The sequence below is a fragment of the Drosophila bipectinata genome, chromosome 3L (genome assembly GCF_030179905.1).
Source record: "Drosophila bipectinata strain 14024-0381.07 chromosome 3L, DbipHiC1v2, whole genome shotgun sequence".
NCBI classification, from domain to species: Eukaryota; Metazoa; Arthropoda; class Insecta; order Diptera; family Drosophilidae; genus Drosophila; species Drosophila bipectinata.
Genome location: NC_091738.1, coordinates 11097438 through 11109596, shown reverse-complemented (window position 1 = coordinate 11109596; position 12159 = coordinate 11097438). Strand labels below are relative to the sequence as shown.

The following is a 12159-nucleotide window of genomic DNA, read 5'->3' as shown; positions in this document are numbered from 1 at the left end:
AGGCCTCTTTTTCGCAAATTGCACATTGCACAAATTGTTCGTCTATAAATACGATAAAATGTTTATTTAATATGTACCAGACCGTGCCAGCTGTACAAGAATCCAGAAAGCCAATACCAACAGCAAATAATGATTTTTCCATAGCCAGCACGTAGATTGGTCGGGTTTTCGGTTTGGTTCACTTTGGTTTTCGTTCGAGAAAACCCCAAAGAAAATCAAAGGCAAATGCCTGCTAAAATCCTTTTCCATATGCAAATTGTTTTTATAAATTTGCAACAAGCAATTGTAGTTTAAGCCTTGTTTGTTGCCATCCTTTGCAATTGTTGAATAGCAATTTGGGTAACACAAAACCCCGATAACCCCCAGATACAATACAATTGAACTGAAGAATGTCAAATGGAAATTTTCAAAAATATCGGGTATTGCTAACATTTTACAAAGATAGTCTCTGATATAAAAGCTTCACAATTAGTATTTTTTTTTAATAAAACTTAGTTGAAATAATAATAAGCCTTCAGTGTTTAACTTTCAATTAAATATGCGAATCGACTGACAGGTAAATTGTACGGAAAAGTGCACACAATTAATGTGTATGTCAAATGAGGTTGAATTTGGATAATTTTGCGTAGAAGTTGCCATTGCAATTCCAATTACTGACAGTTTCTAAAATACGAATGCATTATTTGTGTCCGGCCAGAATTTGAAATGATTATTCTCTAGAAAATGTTGAACAATTGAATTTCATTGTGATTTACAACCATTCATAAATAGAGTTCCTCGAGGCTATGAAGTACATTTATGAGGGCGTTAATTATAGTAATTATTTTAAGGCTTTTTTGTATCCATATTGTAGAAATTAAACCAAAACTTGAACATCTTTAATGCATTGTTTGGTTGACGTTCTATTTTAACCAAGTTAACTGAGCCTGGCAATAGCCCAGCCTGAGCCTGTATCCGAATCAGTATCCGCATCCGAATGAGAATCAGAATCAGAACCGTAACAATTGCCACAATTGCAATAGAATCGTCGTTAATTACTGTCTGTGCTTGCGGTTCTTGTTGGGGTTCAGATTGAGTGGGGTGGGTTGGGGTTGGCTTGGGTTTGGTGAAGGGTGATCCTGGCTGGTGCTGTGCCAGTGGTGGGCTTAAAAGAGCAAGACAAATACGAGCATGTGTCTGGGAAAGAAGTTGCGAGCTCTGCCAGGAGGCGAAGCATCGTTAAGCGTTGCTGCCAAGTGGCAAAACTCAAATAAACATAAACGTGCACACACATACAGCTTCAGACAACCAAAGGATGCGATGGAGGAGGAGGACCAGGACGAGAAGGCGTGGCAGGAGACCAGAGCCACAGCCAAAATCTCTGAGCTGGTTTGTTGTCTTTGGCTGGCAGTGTCTGTGCCTTGTTTCTCGTTTTTCGTTGGGAGACTCATTAAAATGCAGTGCGAGATAATAAGCATTTTAATTAAATATTTAACAAGAATAAGTTTATCACAACACGAACGAAAGAAACAGAGAGCCCGCCCGGGAAAGAGATGGCAATATCCAGTAGAGAAAGAGAGGGGGCGAGTGTAATGGCTTGTAAGCGTCTGCCGTTAGCGGCTTCGAACTGTTCGAAAAAGGGGCAAGTTCAGATGGGTATGGAGACTGCTCATTTGCGCCAGGACCTCTCATACCATCTCGTTCTACCGCTCTACCTCTCTACCTTGCCACTGTCTCTGTCTCTGGCAATATTTTGATGTAATTTGAGCGCCTAATTGGCGCACGTGCTAAACTGACGATGGCAGGTTCAACTGAACTCAACGCGGCAGTTTTGGATTTTCCGGGCTTGGTCTGGGGCTTGGTCGGGGGCTTGGGCGCCAGCTTGGAGCTCTGGGGGTTTGAGTTTGAGTTTCAGTTTTGGTTGCTGGGTTCAGGTTCAGTTACTTGGCTCCTTGCTTGTGTAAATATTTGCTCAACTTCTCGCTAACCGTCTCCTGTTTACATCTCCTTCCAAATCTACTTGCAGAGGCTTCGGCTTTGTCACATTCAGCGATCCAAATAGCGTAGATAAGGTACTCACCCAAGGCACACACGAGCTGGATGGCAAAAAGGTAAATGTTACACTCAAGCCCATCTCTTTAACTTTATATTTTCGTTTTTTTTTCTGTAGTTCTTTGCTTCTCATTTTTTTCCCTCCAACCTCGACATCATCCTCGACATCCCGACATATTACAAACAGAAAACTTCGCTTTAACTATGCAAAATATTTGCACAAAAGCTCGGGCCCATCAACATAAATTGGCTCTATGACCCTACCCTTTCTCCCTATTGACAGCAATTAGAAAGTCAAAGCATAATGGCATCTGGCTTGGCTAAAAAGCTTCCCAAAAAAAGTCGCAACACACAGAGGCCTGTGAAAAAAATTCAAACAATTTTAATTAGCTCATGTGATGAAGAGAATTTGGTTGATTGGATAAAAATTTTGGCTATAACAGCAGCCGTCGAAAATCATGAGAGAAACTTTTTCCATTTACCTGTTTTCCTTCCGCAATTCCTGCAGATTGTAATCGCATTTCCTACAGTAGAGCATCCTGTGCAATATATTCAACAGACATTACGCATACGCACCGTTGGTATTAGCCTAATTAAGTGAAGCCCCTCTGTTTATCGGTCTATAGAATTTCCATCCGATTCCGTCCATCCGATCATCCTTTTATGCCTGCCATCTGTAAATAAAATGCGCAGCCAGCATTTAATGTGTAATTTTTTGTGCTGTTTGTTACCCAACTGCATTTATATTTGTATTTACGTGTAATGTTTATATCTATATAACCCATACTATATCGAGTATATATATATATATTTCGTCTTCCTGACTTGCTGCTGGTCATGGATTTTCGTGTTTCCGTTTCGCTGAACAGCTACGAACAGCTGAAACGAAACCAAACCAAACGAAATGAATTCAATTCCTGCTCGGGCGCCATTTATGGTGAATTCATTTCATTTCGTTACGGCTTTTTCGGCCTGATGTATTTCAAAAAGCCAGAAACACTGGCCTGTCCCCCGCCCCCTCTATCCCGGCTTGGCACTCAGCACTGATTAGTTTTAATTTTAATCTAAAAATCAATTTCCCGCCATGCGGCAGTGGCTGGTGCTGCCGAATCGGCTTCTCTTGTTTTTCGTCCTGCACACAGGAAATCAACACGGCAAACAGCACACAACAAGCCGCATGTCCTGCCTATCCTGTGACAGATTTTGTGCGCGCCCCCATGCCTCCTGTCTCTGCTACTGTATGTGTGTGTGTGCTTGAATTATTATCGCCAGAGGATATTGCGTTGCTTCCTTGAGCCTCTACCCCCCAACCATTTTGCAGCTGCTACTTGATTGGCTTAAGATACCCAAGAAGCAACCAACACGCCAACAGGATAAATGCAACAGCAGCACTTCAGTCAAGATTTAGTCCTTGCCGGCACCATCCGCTTATCCTGATTTTTTATTCCAGCTGTCAGGACGAGCTGTCTACTTGCACTAATATGAAAGCCACAGAGGGCGGAAAGACGAGTCGACAAGCCAGACGGCAAAAAATGCTTAAAATTGAATTTTTATGATTTTTAATTATTTTTAATGACGCTGCTTATTGGGTAGGAGCTTCCCATTTCGCTGTTTCGCTTTTTCTCGCTTTTGCTTTCTTTTTTTTTTATTTTATTTTACTTTTTTTTTTTGCCCCATCTCCCCGCTGGTCGAGCAATTTGTTACGCGTTAATTCGTGCGTGCTCAGCTTGAAGTCACCCACCAGCAGTGGCAGACAGCAACATCACACCACCATGCCACCCACCATCCCATACCACCCATAGCACAACCCAACACCCATCCCCCTTTGGGGCAATTTCATTTAATGTGCAGTGCAGGCTTATGCAAGATTTATGCACGGCTATTAATATGAAGAGTTGCGCGAAATGTTCTTTTCATTTAAATGTCATTAAGCATACGATTTCTTTCGGGATTCCCTCTCTATATATAATTCTTTCTGGTTTTCCATTTTTTTCCTTCTTTTTTTCGCCCGCAGGTCGATCCGAAAGTAGCTTTTCCGCGCCGTGCACATCCCAAGGTAAGTACCACTTCCAATCACAAAAATACAGAAAAACGACAGAAAAACCCCCAAAAAAAATGGCCAACAAATTTTCGTGGCGAGTGTAAGGAGTGGGGGTCTGGGAAAAAGGATGTGTCATAAGTAGCAGTAAATGGCAGATGAAATTAAAAACGGAAGATGACAACACCAACACCAAAAGCTGCCAAGACGAAGCGAAGATAACTTTGTGTCTGACAGGCTCGGTTGTCGGTTGCTTTTGGCTTTTTCCCGCCTCCATCCCAGGACAAACCCACCAAAAAAGCAACCACCTCAATGCCAGTTTTCTTAAAGGGATGATGACAACAAAATTTCACCAAAAAAAACTAAAAGCCGCTACTGTCTACAGCTATCTGGTGTTATTTCTTTTTTTGCCAAACTCCATCTCCTTCTATACTTGCCACACGCACATTTTGCTGCCACTTCTGCCACCGGTTAGACAGTGCGTTACAAATGGGCCCATGTTTTGGGCTCTTTTTAGGAAGATACTCTATCTATAAGGCAAGGGTTTTGAGGTTCTATAAAATCATATAAAAGTTAAGTAAAATAAATGAGAGATTTAATAAAAATAATATTAGTAAACTATCATATAAACAAGATTATAATTCTGGTAAGTTTGTGGGAAACCTTTGAAACCTATAATGAAAAAATCCTTTTTTTTCTGAAAAAAATCTTTAAAATCCTTCAAATAATAAATCTCTTGAAATCTCATTGTATAAAAATTAAAAGAATTACCTTAAAGTATATAAAATCATTCGCCTTTTCAATGACTTTGAATCGGTTGAGCGACAAACCGCAAAACATACCAAAATACGCACGCAAATGTTACGCACAGGCACACACACACACTGGCACACTCATTTATTCATACAAGGACCCTGTGGAACACACATACCGGCACAGTTGGCCAGGACAAGGAAGCAAAGTCCTTCTGCCTTCCTTCGGCTAAGGGAGAAGCCCTTTCCTTAAACGTTCCTTGGAGCTATGCGTGCTTATCAACACGCAGCTGATTTCCGTTGCTATTTCAGAGGCGCGTGCCTCGCACCCTTGGTGAATGCCCCCAGCTCCTGCTCCTGCCCCTGCCACACCCACTCCCCCAAAAAGCCAGCCATCCTGCTCGCCCCCTGCCCCACCTACCAAAAACCCCCACCGAAACAGCAGCCAACAATTATTTACGTAATGTTATTATTATAATATTTTTTTAAACGCATTCTCACTGGATTTGCGCGGCATAACCAAGAAGTAGACACAGCCGCAAGGAATGGAAGGAGCCGAAAGAGAGGCTCAGCCAAGGATACATGGGGGAGTGTTGGATACGGAAGTGGTGGAGCAAGATGAGAGATGGTAGGTGGAGGAGGGGCACTAAGGATACTAGGACTCTGGCTATGCGGCATTTGCGAGTGGCTTTGCGTTTTGCTGGGGATCTGCAGTTACGCGCGAATATCCTCTCGCATATTAAAAGGCGTTTAAAAACATAAATCCAACGTCTAACGGCTGCTTATGAAAATTACGAGGAAAAAATGACTGACAGAGCGAGACAGCAAGTGTGGGGTGTTGGGGCTGTGAAAGAGAGAGGGAATGTGAGGCTTAGTGCGAGGCAAATGGCAGGGACACCCAAAGGAGTTTTCCTACGCAGTACAAAAAAAAAAAAAGGACGACGACGACAACGAAGAAGAAGAAGCTGTAGAAAAATTGCAGGCGACATCAAAAGCAACAAAAAATGGGAAATGGTAGGATGAGGCACAAAAAACGGGACTGGGGTATCAAGAGATAGGGAGGACAATTTCTCGCACCGTTTGCCGGGCACGAAGGACGACCAGGACTAACAACAACGACAAAAATACAAAAAAAAAAAAAAATGAATGGAGGACCTGGCTCAGTAGGAAGGATTGCCCACAAAATGCGGCCCAAAATGCTTGCGGTTGCAGCGAAAGTTAAGAGTTTTAAAAAAAGGAGCGTAGACATGGGAATGGGCAGTTGGGGGATTTTGTAAAGTGGAGGGAAGTGGGCATGTAGATATATAATGAAATGAAGCATACTAAATGACGCTGCTAAGTTTTCGCAGAAATACACACCAACACACACAAAGATTGTCACTTAGAGAAATAAGGATGCTACTTCTATGTTAAGGTATTTCTGAGGAAGTTCTTATGGGAGTTTGTAGCTATAAATTTTACAAATATTAAAAAAATAAAGCCTAAAAATAAAAATAAAACTTAAATAATAAAGCGTTATATAAGCGCTATTTTCTCCGTAAATTAAAAATTTTTATATTTCAAAACTTATCCGAAAAGATTTAAAATATAAATGTAGGCCGATATTTCACTTCAAGGTAGACACTTACAGCAAGCCCTATATCTTAGCTTTTATCATTTAAACTTTCATATATATATAGTAAAAATATTCCTATTTATTAATATTTTTCTCCCAGTGCACTGGCACTCACACACGCATACAGCGCCATAATGAAATGCGAAAAAATGATGATATTTTTGGACCATAAAATGCAGATGAGCCGACTAAGCAGAAAATAGTGGGCCAGCTGGAGAAAAGGGGACATCCTTTGGGATGGACGGTGGAGTGAAGGGTGCTAAGTAGGCCTCTACTTCTCCAGCTGCCCCCTCGCCTTTTCGTCCTTTCTACACATGTCACATTGAGGCACTCCAGCCCATCCTCCTCCAGCCTTAGATGGAGTTAATTTCTTCGCTTTTTAAGCGCTGCTCCACACCATGAATATGAAATGTATATTTGTGTTAGTTATATTTTTTAGGGTGCGAGGGGATGAGTGGCGGTTGTAGGGGGGTTAGTGTGGCATACATATGTCATGTAAAAAAGTTCGCTTTTAATGTGCAAAATTGTTGGCGGACTAGGGCCATAAAAGTGCATGAGAATAAGTGAAATGGATTTTCGGGCTACGCTGTCCTGTCCCATATAAGTGCGCCATAAAAAAATGAATTTCCAGAATGGGCCAGGACATGGCCAGGCCCAGGCCCGGACCGGGGGCCCAGGGCAGCAGATATAGTTTGAACTTGGCTAGGATTTATGGCTGTTTGTTCGGAACAAAAGAAATGCGAAGGCACCCGCATGAATCTCCGACTTTAGTCCTTTTGGAGAGCGCGTGTGTGTTGCAGAATATCCCGAGAACGTTGAGTTGGGTAAATCCTTTAATATTCAGCTGAGGTGCGTACACGAACTGGTTGTTTAAATATAAGCTATAAGTGGCTTATATGCATATATACTGGCGTTGCTTAGATTAACTTACTTTTTCGCAGAATAATACCGTTGCTAACTATGTATATGAAAGGATATCTCGTCCTCGCAGGTATACAAAAACCAAACAAACCGAAAACCAAAAAGAAAACATAATCTTTTTCTTTTCCAATGTGCTCCATTTAACTGATTTAATCCATTTGAAATCATGTGTGGCATGTTTATTTTGACAGGAGTTGTATTGTATTGTTGGCATGACCCAAAAAATAAAAAGAAAAAAATTCTTCTAGGTAAATTAGATGTAAACTTTGATGGGGAGTACTCCCTCCCCCCACACTGGCAGAGATATCATCCTCTCCTCGTTCTATGACAAATTCCTGACCAGGCGCAGACATCTTTTTCATTCGAGAGCCCATCAATGGCAAATGCTGTGTCCTGGCATCGTTTTTTCCATTAAATTAACACGCTCGGATGTTCTGCCATTGCCTCTCCTCCATGTGTGTGTGCGAGTGTGTGAGAGTGTATCTGTGTGATGAGTGGGCAAGGATATGGTGGCAAGGGGGAGTTGTACACTTACATTGTGCAAACTTTTCTAATTTAAACCGGCAGTTTCAGTCAATTGCCACAGCTTACCGCTTTCGACATGAGTTTTACTTTTTTTAGTACCTTCGGGTGTGCGACGGATGCGATGTTGGCGCATTTCAACACGCCCTCGCCCGAGCCAGGATAAATTGGGAGAAAGTGGAAGAGTAAGAGTGAGAGAGAGACAGAGACACAAAGAAATTCCAATACATTAAAAGTTGTGTGAATACACTTGGCAGAATCCATTATAACTGAACCAAACCAAAACGAAGGAAACTCAACTGAACAGAACTGAACATCAGCAGACATGAAAGCCAAGCCATAAATCTAATAAATACGTGTACGTTTCTCACCCTTTTGGCATAGTTCATTCCAACACTTCCTGTCTGTATCCTGTATCCTGTAGCAGTATCCTGCAGGAGAACCCACACCCGTTCCGTGTGCAATAACTTGTAAAATATGTAATCAATCAAGATGAAACAGTCGTCGAGGCAGCCAAACTATGTCGGAAGTATGCGTCTGACTGCAGTTCTCCTCGTGGGTTTCCTCATGGGCATGGGGTAGAAGGTTGCAACGCGAATGCGAATGCGAAATGGATGGAGCTCTGCCGTCGGGTGGATGGGTCGATTAATTCAACTTTCTCGGCCAGACAATGCCAGAAGTACAAAGCACCCACCAAAGGCAGAAATAGCAGGCAGCTACAGCGACGGCGGCAGCGACATCGGCATGTGAAAAGTCAAAAAGTTGAAAGTGCAATTTTGTCGTTATTATTTTACATTTACAACAAAAGATATAGAGCACTGGCAAGTCAGGGGCAGGAGTCGAAAAGCCAACCGAAAAAAAAGTTATTCAACTATTTTATGCGACGGGCGGCACGCTGAGTGTGCATCCGCCCCGCCATCTCTTTCACTCATATCTCTGCCATCTCATTCAGGCTCCTGGCCCCACCTCCCCCAGTGGCCCTGGAAGTGTGTGTAATTGTCAGTTAGTTGGCACTGTCAGTCCGAATGTTGAAATTAATTTATTTCAATTGAAGTTGAACTTTTGTGGCGTTATTACTTTGCAAACTTTCTCCGAGCTACGCATAATAAACGAGTGTGGGAGCGGGCAAGGTGATGGCGGTAGCACAAGGCCACAAGGGAGACGGACAGATAGACTGCTGCTGGTTGCAGGTGCTGCCTCCGGTTGACCTCTCACCCTTTCACCTCTTCTACCCACCCCTTGCATATATATTTATTTAGCTTTTTGCAAAATAATCAAATTGCAAAATTGCAAGTGTTGCCATCAACGTCAACAAGCATCATCTGCGCTTTGTCTCACTCTCTGAATATCCTTACAGCTACCTCTTTCCTTTCGGCTACTGCCATCTCTTTCTCGAATCTTTTATTTCTGATTTCTCATGCCAATATTCAATTTCTGTTTTATTCTATTTTTGTAGAGACAACTGTCTCTATTTTTTTAGAAGTTTGGCTGAGAGATAGGGTGCCCGGGGAGGGGCTGGTGAAAAAGGACACGACAGGTGCCGTTGACGTCCCTGCTGATAATTTGTTGCGAGACTTCAACATTTGCAAGTGGCAGTCGTTGGCCGTCATTGATAGTTATTTGATATGCATATTCCAAATACTCGCTAAAAAAAACCCCCAAAAAAGTGAAATAAATAAAAACAAGAATAAATATCTGTAAAAAATTATTGATGGAAAAAATGGCACTAATGACGTTTACAAAAAGTCATCGTGTCGTGGACCAAAAAAATTACAAGCTTCTGAATGAAAGAAATAAGCTTTCAAATGTTCAATCTGATGACATTTGCATTTTATTAAATTAATCGGAAAATTATCTTTTTTTATGAAATCAGTAACGATTAAAGTTATGAGTTTTTTGCTTGTTTATCTGATGGAATTTTTCTATACGATTAAGTGTTAAATGTTGCACTTTTTCTGAATTTCAGTTGTAAGCATTTATTATCTATAATATCAATAAATATTTGCTTATAAATTTTTAATAATATTCCTATAATAAATATTCCTATAAATTTCTCCACTTCTACTCCTAACGATGGCCATAGCTCAGCCAATTTGTATCCGATTTGGAAATAAAGTACCATTTAATAATAAGCGAACTTAGAAGCGACTTTCCTCATTCAAAACATTGCCTAAATATCGTTTTTAAATTTTTCGAATTTTTTCCAAGGTGTCCCCCTGTAAAATTGTGGGTTTTCCCGATTTCCCCACTTTTGCTCCTACCGATGGCCATAGCTTTGCCAATTCATATCCGATCAGGAAATAAAGTACCATTTAGTAATAAGCAAACTTAGAAGCGACTTTCCTTATTCAAAACATTTCTTAAACATCATTTTTAAATTTTTCGAATTTTTTCCAAGGGGTCCCCCTGTAAAATTGTGGGTTTTCCCGATTTCCCCACTTTTGCTCCTACCGATGGCCATAGCTCTGCCAATTCATATCCGATCAGGAAATAAAGTACCATTTAGTAATAAGCAAACTTTGAAGCGACTTTCCTCATTTAACACATTGCTTAAATATCGTTTTGAAAATTTTCGAATTTTTTTTGAGAGGTGCCCTATAAAATTGTGTTTTATAGCAGAGCTTATAAACATTTCTCCAACGATTAAAACAATGCTCGATTTCTCAATCCAGGAATAAAGTTTACATATATACCTATATATAGTGTGTATACATATAAACTCATAAAGATCTCTTTAAAAATCCTAAAATATTTGTTCTTAAAGTGTCTAAAGGTACTATCTGGCAGAGCTTATGAACTTCCATCGACTTTGTCTCCAAGTGTTATTGTTTTTGTTGTTTTTGTAATGCCGCCTTTTAAACTCGAATCAAAAATCAAAATCCGCACCAGCTACAAATGTTAAATCCGCAAATAATTGACAAAGTTTAGGCATAAACGTGGCTCTGTCTCTGCGAAATTGCTGAGGGAATGAACTTGCTAGGGGGCGTATGGGAGGCGTTGTCTGAAAAGTGGGTGGGTTTTCTGGTGTTTTTTGGGGGGGATTTTGGGTGGTTTCTGGTGGCTGACAAGAATGCTGTGTGCGGCTGGCTTGCTGCCTGGGTCCAACTTCAAAATATGTTGGCCACAAATGGCAAAAGTTTGACAGGTAAACGGAATTCGTATAGAATATCTATGTACAGGGTAAACGTGTGTGTATTTAGGGGGGGCGGGAAGGTTGTCGGAAGGTCGGAAGAACCCCTTCTTTTTTCTCGAAATGGGGAAACCGCTGAAACATCTGCGACCGCTTGGATCTGGATCTGGATTTGGTTTTGCCACATTTTCGTGTGTCGTTTTGAATTACGAATTACAAAGACTTGGTGCTGGCCAAGTCAATACAATACCATTTATCTATCCATCTAGCAGGTTCTAGTTAAGCGGGCGGCCATTTATGTTTAATGAGATACTTTTCAACAGCCTCATAAATGGCTATGATAACCACTTAATGTCGAGGCGCAACAACAACGGGGGCGGAGTGAAAACAATTTACATATTAAACTTGCGCAGCATCAACGCCGACGAAGCCGCAGAGTTGCCAGCCTGTTATCCTCATCGCACATCCTGTGAGTCCACGCCAGGCCGCCCTCTCTCTTACTCTTGCTATCTCTTTCATTTCCTCATTTGCTTGCTATCTCTGTCGGTTGTGCCAACACAGAACGCGTGCGAAATATGTTCGCCTGCGGCGCATTCACTTTAATTTGATTAAATTTTGAACATTTTCACGTAAAAGTTGCTCCTTTGGCTCGGTAGCTGAGGCTTCACTGCATCGCTTTCCCGTTTTTCCCGCTTTTCTCGCTTTTCCTGCCTGTGTTCTCTCATCTGTGCTGGATGGATTGGATGGGCTATGGTCGGATCGGTGGGTCTGGTTTGGTTTGGTTACGGCTTGGTCCTTTCTGGTTCGGACCTCCTGCTGTCTCAAAAAAGCTGATGCCACCTTCATGCTCAGCTGTTGTCTGCTTGCATTTATTTAACTCTATGTGTGTGTGTGTGAGTGTGGGTGTGAGCTTTATCTATGAGTGTGTTAAATAGTTTTTATACCCTGTAAAAAGGATAATGGAGATTGTCAAAGATTTGAGATCAAAATGGCGGAGAAAAAGTGGATATAAGTTTGACCTTGTTGGTAGAAGTAAGATCTTGAAATGGTTACAAAAGGAGGACCATTACTATTACTATTTTAACTATATCTATTATATTTTTAAATAATTATTTAGTCAAAAATATTTGTAATATAATACCACCTATTA

The 12159-nt window shown here is 41.2% G+C and overlaps 1 protein-coding gene across 4 annotated transcripts in view; it reads left to right on the top strand.

Annotated features, from left to right (window-relative positions):
• Rbp6 (RNA-binding protein 6) overlaps positions 1–12159 on the top strand; it is a 169588-nt gene that overhangs the window by 69803 nt on the left and 87626 nt on the right. For all 4 annotated transcript variants that reach the window (XR_011442601.1, XM_043214078.2, XM_070279363.1 and 1 more), the window contains exons 5-6: positions 2006–2090; positions 4046–4087. Coding sequence is in view for 3 of the 4 variants with exons in the window: in XM_043214078.2 (XP_043070013.1) it covers positions 2006–2090; positions 4046–4087 (127 nt within the window). In the remaining variant the exon portion in view is untranslated. The remainder of the gene's footprint in view (positions 1–2005; positions 2091–4045; positions 4088–12159) is intronic.